General features: G+C 44.8%; 1 protein-coding gene across 1 annotated transcript in view; it reads right to left on the reverse strand.

Annotated features, from left to right (window-relative positions):
• Window positions 1–22,595, reverse strand: part of GFRA1 (GDNF family receptor alpha 1) — a 205,216-nt gene that overhangs the window by 7,882 nt on the left and 174,739 nt on the right. Inside the window, exon 7 of the mRNA XM_027112690.1 lies at window positions 18,390–18,571. Coding sequence (XP_026968491.1) covers window positions 18,390–18,571 — 182 coding nt within the window. The remainder of the gene's footprint in view (window positions 1–18,389; window positions 18,572–22,595) is intronic.

The raw sequence follows: 22,595 nt of genomic DNA on the forward strand, positions 1-22,595 counted from the left end.
GTGTGTGTGTGTGTGTGTGTGTGTGTGTGTGTGTGTGTGTGTGTGTGGTGGTCGTAGCCTTAAAGGTGATATGGTTTCCTGTCTTAGGGCCAAGCCTAGAGTAGAAACTCTTTTACCTGACGGCACTGGGGGCTGGGGGCTGGGCCCTTAGGTCATTGGTCAATTGAGAAATGACGTTAAAGAGCAAAATCATTAAATCACTTAAAAATTACACATTTGTATCTAATTTTTTAATTTAGAAGCTTTTTTTTTTTTTTTTTTTTTTTTTTGGGGGCCTCGCACTTTTTTGGTTTCTCCCGTTGTGGAGCACAGGCTCCGGATGCGCAGGCTCGGCGGCCATGGCTCACGGGCCCAGCCACTCCGCGGCATGTGGGATCCTCCCAGACCGGGGCACGAACCAGCGTCCCCTGCATCGGCAGGCGGACTCTCAACCACTGCGCCACCAGGGAAGCCCCAAGAAGCTTCTTTTTTTAATTATTGTGGTAAGAATACTTAACATGAGGTCTACCCTCTTAAATTTTGAAGTGTACAACACAGCACTATTATCTACAGGCACAACGTTGTACAGCAGACCCAGCACTTACTCATCTTGCATAACTGAACCTACATACCTGTTGAACAGCAACTCCTCGTGTCCTCCTCCCCCAGCCCCTGGAAACCAAAATTCTCTTCTTTGCTTCCACGAGTTTGACTATTTTAAATACCTCATATGAATGGAATCATGCAGTGTTTGTCCTTGTGACTGGATTACTTCACTAAACATAATGTCCTCCAGATTCATTCATGTTGTTGCATATTACAGGATTTTCTCCTTTTCAAGGTGAATGATATTCCATTGTATGTATTGTATCAAACGTTTTAATTTAGAATTTGAATGTCATTCACTGATTTTTGGATACATGATCAAGGCCACTTTCTTAAAAAGGTTTTTTAAAGGAAGAGTTTGCTGACTGGAATTCCCTGGCTTATGTTCTGCACAAGCTACGCCTATCATTTACAATCTACAATTTCCAGTTTTCGTTTCATTAAAACAGGAATGGCATTTGTTTGACACCCACTGAGGGATCTCAGTGCAGAATCTTTCTACATTTTTACAATTTTTCTCAGTCTTTTAGAATTGTCTGGGCCACACCTAATCAAAGGCATTTTTTTAAAGGAAATTGAACTTTTCTAATGTATTCAACCTAGTTTTCATTGAAACAACTTTCTTTCTTTTGTGCTCCTATTTCAATCATTCATGTAATATTTAATTAAATTATGTAAGCAAAATACCAAATACAGCAGCACCCAAAGGTTTCAGAACAAATGCTCCTGAATCTTTTAAACCTGTGCCTCCACTGGAGAGAGCAAGGGGCCCAGGTAAGCAGAAGGAGAGAATGCCCACTAGCTTGGGGCATTCAGCCTGCCTTGGGCATTGGATGTTTACAGGAGAATGGCAGAGAGGTTGGCTTCTGTGGTGAGTTGGTGAAATGAGGGTCAGTTAAGAGAGCTTCTACTATGATTTAGAACTTGCTCTTGGTACCAGATTGACTGATAAGGTATGCTAAAAAGACCACAGGTTAGGAAGGTCCTGGTCCTAGCTTTTCAACCATCACCTCTAATGACAATAACCCCCGCCCTACTACGGCCTACCTCACGAGTTGTGTGAATCAAACGTGATACTCGGGGTGGAAATCCTTTTAAAATCCAAGTTGCTGTTGATGATCTCTTAGCCTCTCTGCGGTCCCTATACTGGATGTTCTTGGATTCAAGCAGGGGTGTGAAAAATACAAAAGATTAAGCTAATTTGGCTTGTGATAATGTGATACTGAATAGAACTGGCTCATGATCTTCTTTCCTCGGATTTAAAAATGAATGCAATGAAAGAGATACAGTCCTGTAAGATATATCAACGGTCCTCCATTAGCTAAGCAGTCCCTCGGGCTTGCCTGTCAGTCTCCCGCACACCATAAAAGGATGTCTGCAGCCCTGCGCTTGTAATTTAACACTAATGGCAGGATGGCAAGTAGCGCTGTGCGCAGACACTGTCTACAGCAGGGAGCTTACCAGGGCACTTGGGCTGGCCTTTCTTCCTTCCCTTTACTCCACAGGATCATCTTACATCTATTTTGCTTTTCCCCAAGTTGGGGCGAACACAGGTTGCCAACTACGTTAGAGAACTGTGTGTTTTTGTTCATGGTTAACTTGCTTGATTAGTAAACTATTCAGACAAGAAGCAATTACGAGCTGCATTTTAGAAAATTATGCCCAATTAACAATAAGATTATGCCAAACACTGTGTGAAAGATGTTTTAGTTTGGGGTGGGGGAGGGGTTTTGTAGAGCAAGCATTCAGTGATCATGGTGTAATGGTAACTAGGGGGATGGCCCTAAAAGGAAACATTTGTTTTCTCAAAACGTGCATTTGGAAACGCAAGTGTGCAGAGAGCAGCAGAAAAGATTCATCGTGGTCCCTGACGAGAAGTGCATGAAGCCGATCTCATCAGACACGTGCCCTCATCACCATCAGATAATATTTATTAAGCCTCTCATTCTCTTGTGCATTTATGTGCAGCTGAGAGCAGCCCTGTAATGGCTCTGTGACTTATGGTGGTAACTAAGGTTTGATATAAAATGCCAGGTCTGGAGACAGCACGGACCCAGGGCTTTTGTTCACTCTCTGGGTGGGAAGACGGAGCACTGGTGGTGCTGCAAGAAACAAGGGGAAAGCAAAAAATTTTAAAACTTCAAAAAAATGTACTTTTAGTAGACAGAGAAAAATATTGAAGAAAATAGAGGAAAACCAAATAGACTAATAGTGATAATGACTGTGACGATTACTCTTAAGAAAAGCCTCCATCGGTAATGATCCCATCCGCATTTTACTGAATACTCCCCAAGGACTCATATGACTTTCGGAGGGGGGCTACTCCCCTTTTGTACAGATCAGGAAGCAGAGGTTTCAGAGAGGTCGGGACCTGCCCAAGCTTCCACAGCCCCGAGTGGCTGCGCTGAGATTTGAATCTCTTTGACTTCAGCCTCTTCGACTCTAAAGCCCACGCATACTGGCTCTGCCAGACACGGTACCATTATCTCTCGTAATCCTTAGATCAACCCTTAGCATAATAAGGGTGCTAAGCCCGGGGTCACACAGCCAGCATGCACAGAGCCAGCGCGGCAGCCTAGAATCAACCCAAGGAGTCAGAGGTCAGGCCAGCGCTGGTGATTTTCACTCCCCCGACAGCCTCCACAGAGGAGCACCCCGCATGTCATATCTGAGGTCCCTGCAGCCCTCAGGGTGGCAGGGGACAGCCACCCTGGGGAAAATTCCCACAACGTCTTCCCAGTGCCCCCCATCCTGCGTTTCCCCTCTAGCCTTGTCCACGACGTGACTCCTCTTGGGCCTTGAATCTGAGGAGCACACGGGAGGGGAGCCCTTCACTGAACCTCACCCCCAAGAGAACCAGAGCCATTTTCCTCCCACAATTGTGCTCCACGGCTCAAGCGCACGGCAGAGTCTATTATGCAGGGAAGCACGGTTGGTTAGAAGTCCTAAGGATAAAAGGTCAGTAGGGGATACAAGAAATTGGATTTATTTATAGTATGTGATCTAAGTGTGCTCAGAGGTATTCTCGTAGGTTGCCCAGAACGAGAGCATGTTTATAGCCAAGATGGTGCAGACGTCCTATTCCTTTTTATTAAGCATGTTTATTATGCAGCAATTGGGTTACACAATTGTCCGACTGCTGAATTACTACCCCTCTGATGGGCCAGCCTCACTACCCTCTGGACCACAGGGGCGGGTGGCCTAATGGCTTTTCCTGAAATGCACTGAGGGGGCCTGGTCTTCCCATCCCTATCCTTAAGTGGTTATTCTCACTTTTTGAGAAAAGTAGAAGAAAAAAAAAAAAGTTTAGGAGAAGACATCAAAAAAGGGTGACAATAAAAATTGTTTCAACCACAGGGTCCACACCCTATACAGCACCCAAGTTCATTTTCCAGATGAATTTTGGGATAAAAGTCACCAAATTGTCCCTCAGTACTCAGGCTCCTTCTGTCTCATAGTCAGCAGAGACGAACCAGGAGGATAAAATAATGATAAAAAGTTACTGTGCTGGAGGCTCAGTTACTATGCTGCAGAATTTTAATTTGTTTAATTATCACAGCCCTCCCAGGTGGCTGTGCTCATTATTCCCACATTACAGACAACAAACCCAAGGATTAAGGAGCTGAAACTACTCCCCATTGTAGACCACAGGAAGGCTTGATTTTATTGCAGAGAGAAGCCTGGTCCTTCAGTATTTTCCACTCTTAAGCACAACAGCCTTTTTCCTAGAAAAGCAACTTTGAGGAATTACCATGCCGCTGTTTGCCTACTGTCTGCACGGTCCCTTGTCAAGAATCGGAACAGCAAGGCTTGAGTTACATCACCTGAAAGTGAGCTTGGTTTTGGAGTAAAACAAATGATGGCGCTGCCTTGAGTCTCCAAAGGAACTCAGAATCACTAAGTGCTACCCTCACCCTGATATAACGTAGGGGGTGCCGTGTGCTGGGGCCGGAAACAGCTGAAGCCTGGAGCAAATGCCTGTCCCTGGGCAGCAAGAATACCCTCCAGCTGTGGCCTCATTGCTGAGATGACCGTGACCTGGCAAAAGATACCCAAATGCTGTTGGGATGCACAGCCTTATGTTGTTCTCAAGCAACACCAAACTTCAGCTAGAAATTCTCTGGAGCTGACTAAGACGGGTGAGGCAACTAGAACACTGAGTGGGAGACAGAAAAGGAGGGAAACTCGTGTCATCTCGGGGTGATGCAGGAGAGGGGCTGCAGCCCCTGCCGGTGACCTCTCCCGTGCTTCCTTCTCAGGCGGGCAGCTCAGAGCCAGCCTCCCCGCCACCCGCATCACAGACACAGCTGCATGTAACACAAAGCAGAAATGGACTGTGGGCCCCGAGTCCCTGGACTGCACCTTAAAGAGGAAGGAGCCCAGCCACATGGGACTTCCTCTGACTGTTGCCATTCCTCTGTAACAGAAACAGGGCTCTGAGCCAGGGCCGGCTCGCTCAAGAATCTCACTGCACCCAAGGATCCTGGGACCGCATCCCCAGGGTATGCTCCACAAGTTCCATGGTTACTGTGTTTGTGTACCTGGCTCAGGGCCTCCTATTTATCGACTTTAGTGGTCTGACAATACACCCCGGAAAATCCCAGAAATATAATAACGTGAATTACAATTCCAGTGACAAGATGACACAGTGCCTTCTCCCTGATGCTATCTGCCAACACTTTTATTAAGCGTAATGATAGTGTACAATTATATGATAATGTAGGCCTCCCCATTTTGCCACTTACTTCACAGAATGGTGAAGTAGGGGTTATTTGGAGGCATGGATAAGAGACCTGATTAGAGTTAAGAGTTGGGGTTGAAGTGGTGAGATCAAGGGGCCATTTGTAAAATAAAGAACCTTCTTAAGAGAAAACCAATTCACTCCCTGTTCCTACTGAAGCTCTTCTGACCCGGCTGCTGTTCACCCTGTGGGGGCAATAGGCTTATTCCAGCTCTAGGAGATTAGGGATAAAAGAGGAAAAAAGAAAAATTATAACTCAGAGATACTGCACTCTACGTGCTTAATTTGCAGGACTTTGTGGTTGAGAAAAATAGATGCCGCGATCTGCCTTTGTTGAAAAGGTGACATTTGGGTTCATTAAAGGTGTACAATAGATTTTCATAAAGGCTATTTTTCTAAGTCACTAAATTGGTTTTTAGGAACTTTACACTCTCCTTCATTTGAACAGTTATTAAACTATATAATAGAATTGTACAATTGCTAAAATTTTACAGCCGGGTATAAAATGCTGTATTATTAAACTATAATGAAGATGCTCAAGCCCATTACAACTTTTTAAATGAATTATAAAACCCTTTGCTGCTGGTAAAATATCTTAAATTACAGTATTGTGTATTCTAACAATATGTTGAACCAAAGTTTGCTACAATGCAAATATGCCACTCACAAAGAAACCATTACTTGAATTAAGTTTGCAGAAGCCCGAAATCTGATAGCATCTGATTCAGCAAAGCAGACAACACCTGATGTTTGCAGGCTGGGTGAGATAGCTGGTCCCCTGAGGGAGATGCCCTTCCCCACATTCCTTTGACCACAGAACCAGCCAACAGTCAGAGCCTCTCATATTCAAAGGCTGTACAGGTGACACTTAGCAGGGCCCTGAGGAAATGCTTGTGGTAATAGCAGTCTTCTCCCCTTAAAGTCACCCCATAGGTGAGATTTTTTAAATGTCAGATGTTTAGTTGCTGAGTACCTGCCACTTGCATGTATGTTACGGGCTGTATGGTGTCCCTCAAAAATTCATATGTTGAAGTCCTAACCTTTAGTACCACAGGGTGTGACCGACTATGGATGGAGACAGGGTCTTTAAAGAGGTGATTAAGTTATAATGAGGTCATTAGGGCAGGCCCTCATCCAATCTGACTGGTATCCTTATACAGAGAGGAAATGTGGACACACAGACACTAGGGTGCACACACACAGAAGAAAGGCCATGTGAGGACACAGCAAGAAGGCAGCCATCTGCAAGCCAAGGAGAGAGGCCTCAGGAGAAACCAAACCTGTTGACACCTTGACCTTGGATTTCCAGCCTCCAAAACTGTGAGAAATACATTTCTGTTGTTTCAGCCACCCAGTCTATGGTACTTTGTTACGGCAGCCCCAGCAAACGAATATGATGTATGACACTGCACTCTGTGATATAGGGTGATATGCATATGTACCTGCCAGGAAGCCGGGCCTCCGAGATGAAATTCCTGTTTTTTGGTACCAGTTATACCCTGCAAGTTTCCATTTCCAATAGGGTTTGAATACACAGCTGAAAATGCCTTTTGGCATCCTGGATTGTATGGCAGCCTTAACAGAGTAATACCCAATTTTGAGCTCTGAATTCAAGCACTCTCCTGGATGAAGGGCTTTGAAAACACTCTATAAGCAGTTATTTCAAAAAGTGTTTTTACAACAGCCTATTTCCTCCCAGGGCTAACATGGGTGGATTCTGGGCTGTAGCTCCCTCTGAGCTCATCCGTTGGCACCTGAAGCCAGGAAGATTAAATCCCAGGAGGCCACTGTCAGCCTCTCCATTGCTGCGAGTAGCCGGGCCCATCACACAGGGCCCCAGGGCTGCTTGGCAGGCTGGTCCTGAGCTCCGTCAGGAGGCTGCCAGGGGAGCCCAGAAGCAGCCTGGGTGGTGTGCCCTGTGGCTTCGCACTTCTGCTAATGTAAGACCCTCCCACAGCTCATTTCCCCCAGGACTTAAACTCGCTCTAAGCAGGAGAGCATTATGCGAAGGAAATGCTAGGTAGAGCCAAGATTTGGAATTTTCTTTATGAAACAAAAACAACAGTGGGTGCTAGAAAACACTGTGGACTACACAGAAATGATGGCAACCTCACAGAAACCATAAACCAAATGCCACAAACAACATGCTGCACCAAGACCGTTTTCTTCAACAAAAGGCCCAGGAAATGGCATCTAGAAGCCACAATCATTTAGATTCAGTGCACGTGCTGAAGGCTCAGTGCTGACCTGTGTGGTCAGCAGTCAATGTCAGCCCCTCCTAAAACTCCCCCATCCTCAAAGTCCACGCATGAGAACCCCAGCTGTGGTTTGGTATAAGCACTTCCATCTACCGTGGTGGTCCAGCAAAAGTCTCCTTTGACATGTCACCTGCAGGGTACTCATCTGGGATGCTGGATGGGGGAAAGCATCACTCAGACAGGGTGAGGGTGGGAGGTCCTAAAGGCCGCGGACTCCTGCGGGCCCCTGGATGATGGGAACCTGGTCAAGAGCCTCGGTTAACACCACATGAGTCTTCCCCGGGGGTCACTCTGAGGGGAGTGCTGCCTTGGGGAAATTAATTTAAGTGTCCCCAGTTGGGCATCACGTGGTCACCAGAGCCCCGTTTCATTGTTCGCACTGGCACGAATTAGGAAAGATTTGGTCCAATGCACCCGTCTACTCTTCGATCTCCTGAAGCCCCTCACCACACAAGGAGAAGGAAACCTGAAAAGACTCTTACATGCCTCCATTTTCCATGTTGGCAGAAAGAAAAGGGGGTTTTTGAGGCAGCCCTCATTTCCCAGGCAGTGGTCTTCAACCAGGGGCAACTTTGTCCTGCAGGGGACGTTTGCTGTGTGGCGGGACATCTTTGGTTATCACAGTCGGGGAAAGGGGCTCCTGGCATCTAGAGGGCAGAGGCCGGGGCGCTGATCAACATCCTATAAGGCACAGGGCAGCCCCACAACAAAGAATTACCAGGCCAAAGGGCAGTGGGGCTGCGGTTGAGTAAGCCTGACCTGGAGAACCGTTCAGTTCATAGCCAAGAAGTCACTAAACAACCTTTACTGAAGTTTCCACGATGGGTAGTGAGGTGTATAGCCCATCTTCAGCAAAGATGCCAGGGAAGCAAGTGACTTCCCCTGGAGAGGCATTTAACACTAAACCATATTTCAAAACCATCACTGTGACAAGGCCTCACATTTTCTCATTTACTCTACAGGTGCAAAGCCCCACAGGCCACCAATATCAAAAAAAGCCACTGGAAAACAGGACCCACAAGCAATGCATAGTTTAGCCTGGCCCCTTGGAGCACTTCTCTGTTACTAAAGACGGGACAAAGAGGGCCAGTGATACCCAAGTGCTAAAAGCCCTTTGAAGCTTACAGCTCATAAAAACTTCCTTAGGGCAGAGCACTGCCCTGAGAACGCATGACAAGTAGGATCACATTTAATCCTCATAATACCCGAGGAGGCAATCTTACTGCCGTCCTCATTGCACAGGCGATAAAACTGAGGCAGAGAGGATAAGTGATTTGCCCAAGGTTTCAAGGCTGGTAAGTGGTGAAGGGAGCCCATGCTCAAAATTTCAACTCCAGCTTCCTTGTGAGAAGTTTCACAGTGTGTCCCTAGAATTAAAATTAAAATTCTGCTAACTTTTATTCCCGGTTCCTAGGAGATAAGTTCTAAATCCTTGGAAGTTCATGAATGATAGGAGTGTTTTGACTATGGTGATGGTTATGGCTCTGTTTAGACCAACCGTGGGTCAGGGCGTTGGGGTTTTGAGCCACATGAGGTCAGCCTGATCTCCTGACCTCCGGGGAGCAAACAGGAATCAAATACTGCGTTCAATCTCATGCCCAATGGATCAGTCAACCATGCCGATATAATGAACCCCAATAAAAACTGGTCACTGAGGCTCCGTGGGGCACCCTGGATGATGAACACACTGATGTGCTGGGAGGGCGGCATGCCTGAATTCCACAAGCATTTCACAGGGAGCGGGCATGGAAGCTCTCCTCGCAGGCTCCAGCTTAAGGGTCTCTTCATTTGGCTTATCCTGATTTGTACCCTTTCAAATAAAACTGTACTTATAAGTATAGTGCTTTCCTGAGTTCTGAGTCATTCTAGTGAATTGAACCTGAGGGCATCACGGGAACACCTAAGTTTGTAGCCAGTTCGTCAGAAGAGCCTGGGAACTCCTGAAGTATGGTTGGCCTCTGCAGTGGGCAGTCTTGTTGGGGACCGTGCCCTTAACCTGCGGTATCTGTGCTAACCGGGGGCCGGTGTCAGAAGTGAGTTGTACTGCAGGATGCCAGCTGGTGTTAGAATAGGCATCATTCGCTTCCTTTATGCTCGTTTATGAACTGGCCTGGCACCTCAATTTGCCAGATGTTCGACAAGAATTTAGGGACTGATTTAGTCTCTATTGAATGAATAATGTTATCCAGAAACAAAAAGGTCAAATGCTCCGTTTTAGGTATTACAGTGTAGCCAGTTAAAATGCATAGAGGAGAAACATGCTGCTGTTCTATTTCCCTTCTGATCAAGCCTCTCTGTGTCTCAGGTCTATTGTTGGAGAAATGGGAATAATAATAGTACTGACCTCATGAAGTTACTGTCAAAATTAGTTTATATATATACGTATATATGCACACATACATATATGTATGTATTTATATAATGTGCTTAGAATAGCACTTGACCCATGGAAAGTACTATTTGCATATTTGCTTTATTAATACAAAAGCACAAAAAGCAGAGGTGATGCAAGTTACCGCAGAAAATAGCTCTAGGATCCGTCATACGATTAGATCGTTTGTAATGTTTCCCAAAGTGGGGTTTGGGAACCAGTGGTGTATATGACTTTGTTTAGGTGGCATAAAAACATTTTTATTGCTTTCATTTTAATATTTATATAATGACTTTTTAATATAGAGAGAGCTATTGCATTGATTCACGTTTCACAAATGTTATTAATAGTATATTTCGATACTGCGTTTAAAGATGAATATTAAGCAAACAATAGCACTGGTGGAATGCAGTATGGGAAAGCCTGCGAATTCCTGGTCTTTGAGGCTAAGAGGCAGGGCTAGCTCTCAAATACCATCTTTTCTGCAAATAAGAGTGTTTCCTGTTTACAATTGTGTCACCTCTTCCCACTGTCAGCACTAGTTAAAGAGATATGGCAATGGCCTCTGGCAGGTGGTCATACTCTGACACCCAGGCTGGACCAAGACCTGACTACTGTCACAGCTCCAAGTTCACAGCACCAAGAATCTGATGGTTAGGAGGATCTCTTGAGAGACTCCTGCGCATGGAGAGATGGACTCTGAAACAGTTCTAAGCCCAGTTCAAGACCTGATCCTTTCTTTATTGTCTTGTGGTTTCCTTCTCTTCTTCGCCTGGTGTCCATAGAATATCCCACACCTTCCCCTCCTTCCTTGGGACTTTCTACAATGACCGCATCTTAGAACCAGCAGGATATCACTCGGTTCAAAGCCTTCTTACAAATGAAGGAAGCAAAACCTAAAGAGCTCCATCTTTTTCCATCCATGTGCCCCTACCCCCACCCCAATCCCTGGGAACAACCTTCCTATATGGCCCCAGGGTCCACAGTTAAAGCTCTAACATGTGTCACCAACCACGATAACGGTGGTGTCCACTTCCAAGTGCAGAGGGTTGGCCAGTCGTGCTAGGCCCTCTGCATACTGGCACTAGTTCTTTAATCCTCACAACAAACCCCAGAGGTGGGCGATAGCTTAAAGGAGACATTCAGAGACGGTAAGAAACATGACCCAGGTCATGACAGAGCAATAGGAAGTGAGCTGGGAACCTCGCTCCAGTTCAACCAACTCCAAAGCTCATGCTCCCCCCCAGCAAAGCAACTCCTAGGCTGTCAGCCACAGGGTGAAATGGAGGTACCGGAGGGGGGCTTTAACCACTGGCAAGGGTGGCGTGAGTACAGGGGATGAGTGTCCCCGCGCTAGGGGCCTGGTGTGGAAATAAGCGCCTCTCTCCATCTCCTTCCAGCTTCCCACCTTCCCACCAGTCAGCCTGTGCAAAATCCCACCACCCTGGCCTTGCTCTCAAGTATTCTTCTCCGGAAGATTAACAGGACGCCAAAGCTCCCCATTGCTCTGCTAGCATCAATTGCAAGAAAAACATTTAGAATATTGATTAAGTGCTTCATGCTAGAAGATTTAAATTTACCTCCTGTATTTCCAGGATTAGCTGACACATGGGGTCAGCCTGCTGGCACAAATGATTTACAAAACACCCATTGGCAGCTTTCCTTTTTAAACTCAACACTTAAAATTTTCACTTGGTCACAGCCAGTGGAGTCCTGGGTATTCAGCAGGTTTGGATAATCACCTTCTTGCCACATTGAGACTTGTGGGGTTTGGCCCTGGGAAGAGCTTCAAAATCATTTCCAGTCTGGTCTGGCCCTATCCAGTACAGATGGACTCCGTTTAGGTCTGAAGACGTACCGGGGCAGTGAGGGGGTAACACATACTGTTCCTCCAGGATGGAAGGTCTTGTTTCAGAGAGAGATTTTTGCAGTATTCTAATATCCAGTGTTCTAATTCAATATTCAAATATTCTTCACATGTAGGAGTTAAACAGGTTATAAGCAGGTGTTAAGGAGGCAAAGTGCATCTGCCCCCTGCCCCTACTACCAATCTGTAAACGTTGCGCTGCAACATACCAGTGCCCGGTGCATTTCTATAGCTTCAGACTGTACTTGGCCAAGAGAGGGGTTGTACTGAGGCTTTCCTGGGAGGCCAGGGAGGTACAGACCTAGACTGAAATCCACTGAATCCAGGTTCTCTGCTCCAGGAAAGATGCCCACCTCAAGGCATTTGCCCCCATGGCCCACGGACGGCCAGCTCTGTTCCTCTTAGGGCTAGCATAGTCTGACTGCCAAAGTAGGTGACATGATTGCTAAGGCGGGTAAAGGGACAGGGAGCCTTTGCATTGCTCACTTTAGCAGTAAGCATTCTTGCAAAAGCTATTCATTTGGACCCTGCTCACATCTCTTTTATGAATGAGAAAGCTGCTTTGCGAAGTCCTTTTTCTATAGAACGCTGCTTAAAAGTTCCATTAAGATGAGGGGAGGAGACTTGAGATCCACAATTGCTGTACCTCCATGTCTCACTCATAGATATGTTTTATTCGGTTCCCAAAAAAACTGACTTTGGATGTGGCTCGCCCTGTTCCCTGGAGCCCCGAGTAAGTGTTCACAGCTTCCTACACCCTTCTGCCTGCCCTGCTCTGAGTGTGCGCCCCCTGTCCATCAGACTTTCTCCTCTCGGTCACACGTCACCTCTCTTCCTGAGGAAAAGCACAGAGACAGTGAAAACTTCTCAGGGGTCCTCAGCCTTAGTCCCAAGGCTGTATTTCCCAAGTTTCTACAACCCTATTTGACCATGGAAATCAAGGGCCTAAAGTCCACTTTAAGAGGTCTTCACTTCAAGCCACCAGAGTTTAGTGATGTATAATAATGCAAAACAGAGATTTTTCCAACACCTACACTTCCCAAATTTACTTTAAATAAGTGACAAGTACAGTCCATTTGATTTAAACATTCTGAGCTTTTCCAGCTACCAGACCACTCAAGTGCACAGAAGATGAAATAATTGGTAGGATTCTTAATGTTTCTTTGTCATGTGACCACTTTGTGCAAGTCAAAGGGATATGCCTGCAATAGCACAGCCTGCGTCATGCTCGTTGCTAATATGCCTGCCAATTAATCCTGACGTGGGAGCTTGGCTGGTTACCCAAAACCTGGTATTTTATCATCTCAGGGGGTTAGCTCTTGGACTTTTCTATGACATTTTATACTAATCAACCAACTTTCCTTTTTTTAAAGCTGAGCCTTTCATAGGAACTGCAGATGAGTCCTATATACACCACACGCAAGGCCACTCATTTTCCCCAAACAGAATTGTGTTTGGTTTGTTGATAATTACACTCTGAAGCCGATTTTTGAAAATGTTTATTCTTCCCTTCCGAGGGGAAATCTATCTCAAATGTTAAGACAGAAACCCAAGTCCCTCAGAGTTTTCTCATATTATTGTATATTTAAAAATATTACAAGAGGGTGCTTCTCGAGGGTAGTGAACTTTAGAGCTGCCAAAGATAGTTGACTTGCTCCAAATCTGTTACCAATGGATCCCAAGCTGGTTTAACTCAGTTCTATTCTGAGTAATGACACATATGGCTGGGACAAACGCCACTCTAAGATATTTCTAGGACCCCCGGCAAGTGGTAATTTATCTGAAGATAGCCAGGCAAAGGAAGGACAGATGGGAAGAATAAGTCTCCTGGGAGCCCTACGTGGAAGCAAGAGTCCTAAATCAACGCCAGGGACCACGTTCTCATAGGCTAAGTCCCCTCTCATCACTCACCCACTCACCCCCAATCCTCTGGCTTCCAGTGATTCTTTCAACCATTCTTAATATAGGTCATTCTAAAGAGATAATCGAGCTACAACAAGTTTTAGTGGCAAACTTTCAGTCTTTCCCCTGTACCCTGTCTGCTGGGATTTCAGCATGAAGCATCCCAGCCTACAAGCTTTCTGTTTTTCCCATCATTCGAAGCACCCCCTTCAGGAAGCATTGGGACATATGGGTCTCTCAAATCCAGCTTCTCCCTTCCTCTTTTACTATTATTCACCGCCCCCAGATTTATTGAGGTATAATTGACAAATAAAAATTGTATTTACTTCAGGCATACAACTTGATGTTTTGATATATGTATACATTGTGACAGGTTTATGGCCATCAAGCTAATTAACATATTCATCACCTCACACAGTTACCATTTTGGGGGGTGGGGTGAGAACAACTAAGATGTACTCTCTTGGCGAATTTCAAGTATATAATATGGTACTGCTAACTATAGTCACCGTGCTCTATGTATCCAGATCTTGTTCAACTTGCATGTCTGAAAGTTTGTACCCTATAACCAACATCTCCCCATTTCCCCACCCCCAGCCCCTGGTAACCACAATTCTAGTCTCTGCTTTAACAAGTTCAACTTTTTGAGAATCCACATATAAATAACATCACGAACCTGGAGGCATTATACAAAGTGAAATAAGCCAGACACAGAAAGACAAATACTGCATGACCTCCTTTACTATTTTTTTTTTGGTATGCGGGCCTCTCACTGTTGTGGCCTCTCCCGTTATGGAGCACAGGCTCCGGACGCGCAGGCTCAGCGGCCCTGGCTCACGGGCCCAGCCGCTCCATGGTATGTGGGATCCTCCCGGACCGGGGCACGGACCCGTGTCCCCTGCATCGGCAGGCGGACTCTCAACCACTGGCGCCACCAGGGAAGCCCTCCTTTACTATTTTTTTACTTCTTACTCTCTGCCAATTCCTAATTCAAAGAAAGAGCCCAGGTTGTCCAAGGTCATGGAACAAGGCAAAAAGTACACTAGGCTCAGAGTCGGAAATCCTAGCCCCACTACAGAATTACTGTGTGATCTCAGTTATGTTCCTAGCCTGTCCCTGCCTCATTTGCCTCATCTGTAAAAGAGAAGGATGTTTATCATACCTGACTCGTGGGCTGTTGTGAGGACTAGAGGGCACAATGCATGCGAAATGTTTTGCAAAATGAGACACACTATATACCTGTTAGTGCAACTCACACCAATGTTCCCTAGTGTAACACCCCAAGCAAGGCACAGCGCCACCATCCATCTCTTGCAAAGGCCCAAATGGCCAACTGACTTGGGATTAAGCATCGCATGTGGCATTCTGGAGCATTCACTCTGCCCCAGGCACTGAAACATTACCCCCATTTAATCCTCTTAATCTAGCAGCTGGGCAGTCGTAACATTTTGTAGCTGAGGAAGCAGAGGCTTGGAGAGGTCATGATGCTGGTAAGGGCAAGAGCCTGGGTCTGCACACAGGCTTGGCTGTAAAACCCAAGCCCTCACCCCCTGCCTCATGGGTGCAAAAATGGGCTCAGACAGGTAGTCGTCGCAGGAGGTAAGGTGAGGTTTTGTGGAACCCTTAAGAGCTCCCTAGAAGTAAAATGCTGTTTAGCTCCAAGATGTGTGGATTGCGTGTGTGTCATCGGGGAGAGAGGTGTGGCCGCCCCTCCTTCCTTGGTGTTCCCACGTCTCCATTTCCCCCTCTCCTGAGAAGTTAAATGGCAGCCCTGAGAGAAACATCATGCTTTAATTTTTACTTTAATTTTACTTTGCCCCTCTGTTTATGAGGCAGAGTTCCTATCACTAATACAGCAGAAGGAAAGGCTGTTTCTTGGGAAAAGAGCTCATGTCTCCCCTGACATTGCCAGGGTGACCTTGCAGTGGCACAGAGTCCCCCTGACAGGGAGGGGTGGTCGGGCAGATCTTGCTGGTGGTAAACACCATGTGGCCAAGCCAAGCACTGTACCCCGAGAAGCAGAAGCCAGGTGATTTGGTGGGGCCGGGGGAAGGGAGACGGGGAGAACACCTCCGCATGGCTGTCAGACTCCTCTCTCATGGGGGAAACTAATTTCACGGAGTTTCCAGTGATGAGTATTCTTCTGAGTTGCCATCTATTAACTTAGTCTGACCTTCCAAAAATGCTGACGAGCTGCATCTTGCCCACTATTTGTACGTTCACTGAGGACAGCATTTGTTTTGAATGCCCATCTCCATGAAGTTTCCAGAACACAAAAGGAGCTTAATAAACAGGGTGAACACTGCCTCTGCCATCATGCTCTGTGCACTTAGACACGAGCAGAGAAGAAACTGGTTTTGCTGCAGTCAAAGCTTGCCTCTTCTTGTGGTCAGGAACCACCTCTGGCCACTGTCATCACCTCATCCTAACAGGGTCCTACCCTCCTCTGGCCACCTGTCTTTACAGATGCTGGAAGCTGAGCGGACCCGACAAGAACAGAAGGCTGACCTGAGAGGAAGCAGGACGCTGAGGCCTGGCCAGAGATAAAAAAGAAACTGTGCTCCGTGGTGCTGTGTCTGCGTCTAGACCCACCTCTAACCAGCTGGGGGACTTAGTGCAAGTCACTTCCCCTCCCTGAACCGCAGGGCTGTACTGCAGGATGGGGCAGTTAGATGCCATAATATTCCCCAAGCTTCCTCCTAGTTCTGGCATTTCCTGCACAGTGCACTGGAGATGGGAAGGGCTCAGGAAACACTTTAGAAGTATGAAGAACATCTGGTTGACCTTAGCTTGTGTCTTCCCTACCCGCCTTCTCCTCAGGCTTGTGTGTGGGTGTAGATGATGGTGTGTGTTGGTAGGGACCCAGGAGGACGAAGACAGAGACTAAAGCTCAGCTGAACGGCAGGTAGGATATCTAAGAAAAAGAGGGGAGTGTTGGGGGTGAGAAGATAGCAAGCAAGTCACAAGTGGAAAAACTGCCCGAATACGTTCTAGGACACAGACTGGGTTGTGAGTCAGGAAGGTATTTGGCAGAGAAGCTTCCGGTGAGTGTTCCGGCGAGCCTGATCCTCGGCAGGGCCTGGGCTGGGGGTGGTGGGGAGATGGGAGGATGGATTCCTGTGACAAGTGTGAACACACACAGTGCCTGGCACAGGTCCCCTCTCCTGGCATGGCAGCAGGCAGTAGTCACCACGTGGTCACTGCTGCCTCTCAAATCAAGGAAGAACCGTGGAAAGAACACAAGCCTCTAGATTCCAGGGCTGGTTCTGTGACTCACTAGCTCTGCAGGCTCAAGCCAAAGCGTCCCCTTGCTGAGCCCCACGTCCTCCAAGGCTCCAGTAACAACACAATCAAGGCATCTCTCTAGCAGCTGTCAGGAGGGTAACATCCGAAGAGGTGAAGTGTGTGAAAATACTTGGTGAGTATATGAAGATGTTCCAAAATAGCTGAATACTCATTATGATGAAAAAAATCAACAAAAAGAATCAACACTCTGCTTTGACTAAAGTTAGGAAATGACTATTTGTAAGTCATTGTGGTTCTTTCCCTTGGAGATCTGAATCAACTCCAAAGAAGTCTTTGGGCCGTTCTCACTGGACTCTATTCCCACGAGGGGTTTTCAGTGCAGTGCCTCACAGCTCCTCAAACCACGAAAGAGCATCTCCTTCTGCTTCCTGAAGAATGAACCCGAGCAGGACGCTACATTTGCCTTAACACTTTGATAGTAACACTGTCTCTGGCTTATCTTTAGATAGAGTTAAATATTCCACATTCAGTCTAAGTGGCAATGATGTTGACAAAGCCAAGAGCCCCCAAGACGACCCACTGAATGGGAGAAAATGTTTGCAAATGATATGACTGATAAGGGATTAATATCCAACATATATAAACAGCTCATACAACTCAACATCAAAGAAACCAACAGTCCGATTAAAAAATGGGCAGAAGAGGGAGATTGGTTCAAGATGGCAGAGTAGAAGGACATGCTCTCACTCCCTCTTGAGAGAACACCAGAATCACAACTAACTGCTGAACAATCATCGACACAAAGACACTGGAATTCACCAAAAAAGATACCCCACATCCAAAGACAAAGGAGAAGCCACAATGAGATGGTAGGAGGGGTGCAATCACAATAAAATCAAATCCCATAACTGCTGGGTGGGTGACTCACAAACTGGAGAACAATTATACCACAGAAGTCCACCCACTGGAGTGAATGTTCTGAGCCCCACATCAGGCTTCCCAATCTGGGGGTCCAGCAACAGGAGGAGGAATTCCTAGAGAATCAGACTTTGAAGGCTAGTGGGCTTTCATTGCAGGACTTTGACAGGACTGGGGGAAACAGAGACTCCACTCTTGGAGTACACACACAAAGTAGTGTGCGCATCAGGACCCAGGAGAAGGAGCAGTGACCCCATAGGAGACTGAACCTACCAAAGCCCCAGCCCTCGTCAATGGCAGAGTCAGTTCCAGAGCCCATCCTTCTCTCCACTCTAGAGAATATCACGGTCTCCATCTCTCATGGTTAAAATGCACTTTTGAGACTCAAACCTGAGCAGCAGTCTATCATTCTCCCTCCATCTCTAAATGCATTTCAGAAAATGCATCTGTGTTGCCCTCAGAAGTAAAGCACCGACAGGGAGTTCAAGCCCCTGCTCTTACCTGTAAATTTGCACAAGGTGGTAAAACATGAGTGGGGATTTCATTCTCAGAGCCTGCTGGCCCCAGGGGCTTGTTCTTGACCCGGAAGGCTGTGGTGGTGGTGGCAGTGGTGGTCTGAACTGGGAGGGCTGGCTGCCACACGGTCACATCTGAGCCATTGCCAAAGGCTTGAATTGCATTTTCTGCAATAAAACAGGAGGAAATCCAATTTTAAAATCAAGCAGCAAATGTAACAGACAGTCTACATGAAGGCAGAGAGGCACACTAGAAATTCTGATGAGAGCACTGGACTTCTGTGAACCAACCCCATCTATCCATCCACCCTCCACACGCTGAAAGCCAGCCGTGGGTCAGGTGCTCAAAAATTCATTCATTCATTAAACCCTGAGCTGGACACTTAGCTACGCTCTAAGTGCAACAAATATGTATTGTGTCCCTATTCACGTATCGGGTGTGGAGCAAGATCCTTGCCCTGAAACACCCATCAGTCGAGCCTTTTGAAAGCCAGGCTCAGACCTGTTATTTGGGATCACAGTCACTGTTCCATCTTCCAAGAAAATGCTTGTGTCAAAATTCTATACTAAAAGCAAACTATTTAGTGGTTTTGTTTGTTTTTTGTATTTTCTTTTTAAAATTTAATTTATTCTTTTATACAGCAGGCTCTTATTATTCATCCATTTTATACACATCAGTGTATACATGTCACTCCCAATCTCCCAATTCATCAAACCACCACCCCCACCCCCGCCGCTTTCACCCCCTGGCGTCCATACGTTTTTTCTCTACTTCTGTGTCTCAATTTCTGCTCTGCAAACCGGTTCATCTGTACCATTTTTCTAGGTTCCACATATATGTGTTAATATACGATATTTGTTTTTCTCTTTCTGACTTACTTCACTCTATATGACAGTCTCTAGATCCACCCACGTCTCAACAAATGACCCCATTTCGTTCCTTTTTATGGCTGAGTAATATTCCCTTGTATATATGTGCCACATCTTCTTTATCCATTCGTCTGTCGATGGGCATTAGGTTGCTTCCATGTCCTGGCTATTGTAAATAGCGCTGCAATGAACATGGGCTGCATGTGTCTTTTTGAATTATGGTTTTCTCTGGGTATATGCCCAGTAGTGGGATTGCTGGGTCATATGGTAGTTCTATTTTTAGTTTTTTAAGGAACCTCCATACTGTTCTCCATCGTTGCTGTAACAATTTACATTCCCACCAACAGTGCAAGAGGGTTCCCTTTTCTCCACACCCTCTCCAGCATTTGTTTGTAGATTTTCTGATGATACCCATTCTAACTTGTGTGAGGTGATACCTCATTGTAGTTTTGATTTGCATTTCTCTAACAATTAGTGATGTTGAGCATCTTTTCATTTGCCTGTTGGCCATCTGTATGTCTTCTTTGGAGAAATGTCTATTTAGGACTTCTGCCCATTTTTGGATTCGGTTGTTTGTTTTTTTAATATTGAGCTGCATGAGCTGTTTATATATTTTGGAGACTAATCCTTTGTCCGTTGATTCCTTTGCAAATATTTTCTCCCATTCTGAGGGTTTTCCTTTCGTGTTGTTTATGTTTTCCTTTGCTGTGCAAAAGCTTTTAAGTTTCATTAGGTTCCATTTGTTTATTTTTGTTTTTATTTCCATTACTCTAGGAGGTGGGTCAAAGAAGATCTTGCTGTGATTTATGACAAAGAGTGTTCTTCCTATGTTTTCCTCTAAGAGTTTTATAGTGCCCGGTCTTACATTTAGGTCTCTAATCCATTTTGAGTTTATTTTTGTATATGGTGCTGGGGAGTGTTCTAATTTCATTCTTTTACATGTAGCTGTCCAGTTTTCCCAGCACCACTTATTGAAGAGACTGTCTTTTCTCCACTGTATATCCTTGCCTCCTTTGTCATACATTAGTTGACCATAGGTGCGTGGGTTTATCTCTGGGCTTTGTATCCTGCTCTATTGAACTATATTTCTGTTTTTGTGCCAGTATCATATTGCCTTGATTACTGTAGATTTGTAGTATAGTCTGAAGTCAGGGAGTCTGATTCCTCCACCTCCGTTTTTTCCCTCAAAACTGCTTTGGCTATTCGGGGTCTTTTTTGTCTCCATACAAATTTTAAGATTTTTTGTTCTAGTTCTGTAAAAAATGCCATTGGTAATTTGATAGGGATTGCATTGGATCTGTAGATTGCTTTGGGTAGTATAGTCATTTTCACAATATTAATTCTTCCAATCCAAGAACATAGTATATCCCTCCATCTGTTGGTATCATCTTTAATTTCTTTCATCAGTGTCTTATAGTTTTCTGCATACAGGTCTTTTATCTCCCTAGGTAGGTTTATTCCTAGGTATTTTATTCTTTTTGTTGCAATGGTAAATGGGAGTGTTTCCTTAATTTCTCTTTCAGATTTTTCATCATTAGTGTATAGGAATGCAAGAGATTTCTGTGCATTAATTTTGTATCCTGCAACTTCACCAAATTCTTTGATTAGCTCTAGTAGTTTTCTGGTGGCATCTTTAGGATTCTCTACGTATAGTATCTGTCATCTGGAAGCAGTGACAGTTTTACTTCTTCTTTTCCTATCTGGATTCCTTTTATTTCTTTTTCTTCTCTGATTGCCGTGGCTAGGACTTCCAAAACTATGTTGAATAACAGTGGTGAAAGTGAACATCCTTGTCTTGTTCCTGATCTTCGAGGAAATGCTTTCAGTTTTTCACCATTGAGAATGATGTTTGCTGTGAGTTTGTCATATATGGCCTTTATTATGTTGAGGTAGCTTCCCTCTATGCCCACTTTCTGGAGACTTTTTATCATAAATGGGTGTTGAATTTTGTCAAAAGCTTTTTCTGCATTTTTTGAGATAATCATATGGCTTTTCTCCTTCAGTTTATTAATATGTTGTATCACATTGATTGATTTGCATATATTGAAGCATCCTTGCATTCCTGGAATAAACCCCACTTGATCATGGTGTATAATCCTTTTAATGTGCTGTTAGATTCTGTTTACTAGTATTTTGTTGAGGATTTTTGCATCTATGTTCATCAGTGATATTGGCCTGTAGTTTTCTTTCTTTGTGACATCCTTGTCTGGTTTTGGTATCAAGGTGATGGTGGCCTCGTAGAATGAGTTTGGGAGTGTTCCTCCCTCTGCTATATTTTGGAAGAGTTTGAGAAGGATAGGTGTTAGCTTTTCTCTAAATATTTGATAGAATTCGCCTGTGAAGCCAGCTGGTCCTGGACTTTTGTTTGTTGGAAACTTTTAAATCACAGTTTCAATTTCATTACTTGTGATTGGTCTGTTCATATTTTCTATTTCTTCCTGGTTCAGTCTTGGAAGTTTATACCTTTCTAAGAATTTGTCCATTTCTTCCAGGTTGTCCATTTTATTGGCATAGAGTTTCTTCTGCAGTGTCTGTTGTAACTTCTCCTTTTTCATTTCTAATTGTATTGAGTCCTCTTCCTCTTTTTCTTGATGAGTCTGGCTAATGGTTTATCACTTTTGTTTATCTTCTCAAAGAAACAGCTTTTAGTTTTATTGATCTTTGCTATTGTTTTCTTTGTTTCTATTTCATTTATTTCTGCTCTGATCTTGATGATTTCTTTCCTTCTGCTAACTTTGGGTTTTGTTTATTCATCTTTCTCTAGTTCCTTTAGGTGTAACATTAGATTGTTTATTTGAGATTTTTCTTGTTTCTTGAAGTAGGCTTGAATAGCTATAAGCTTCCCTCTTTGAACTGGTTTTGCTGCATCCCATAGGTTTTGGATCATCGTGTTTTCATTATCATTTGTCTCTAGGTATTTTTTGATTTCCTCTTTGATTTCTTCAGTGATCTCTTGGTTATTTAGTAACGTATTGTTTAGCCTCCATGTGTTTGTGTTTTTTACATTTTTTTCCCCAGTAATTGATTTCTAATCTCATAGCGTTGTGGTCAGAAAAGGTGCTTGATATGATTTCAATTTTCTTAAATTTACCGAGGCTTGATTTGTGACCAAGATGTGTTCTATCCTGGAGAATGTGCTGTGTGCACTGGAGAAGAAAGTATAATCTGTTGTTTCTGGATGGAGTCTCCTATAAATATCAATTAAATCTATCTGGTCTATTGTGTTATTTAAAGCTTGTGTTTCCTTATTTATTTTCATCTTGGATGAGCTGTCCATTGGTGTAAGTGAGGTATTAAAGTCCCCCACTATTATTGTGCTACT

Source organism: Aethalodelphis obliquidens, unplaced genomic scaffold (assembly GCF_003676395.1).
Source record: "Aethalodelphis obliquidens isolate GAN/ISIS:26980383/991018 unplaced genomic scaffold, ASM367639v1 scaffold11, whole genome shotgun sequence".
NCBI lineage: Eukaryota > Metazoa > Chordata > Mammalia > Artiodactyla > Delphinidae > Aethalodelphis > Aethalodelphis obliquidens.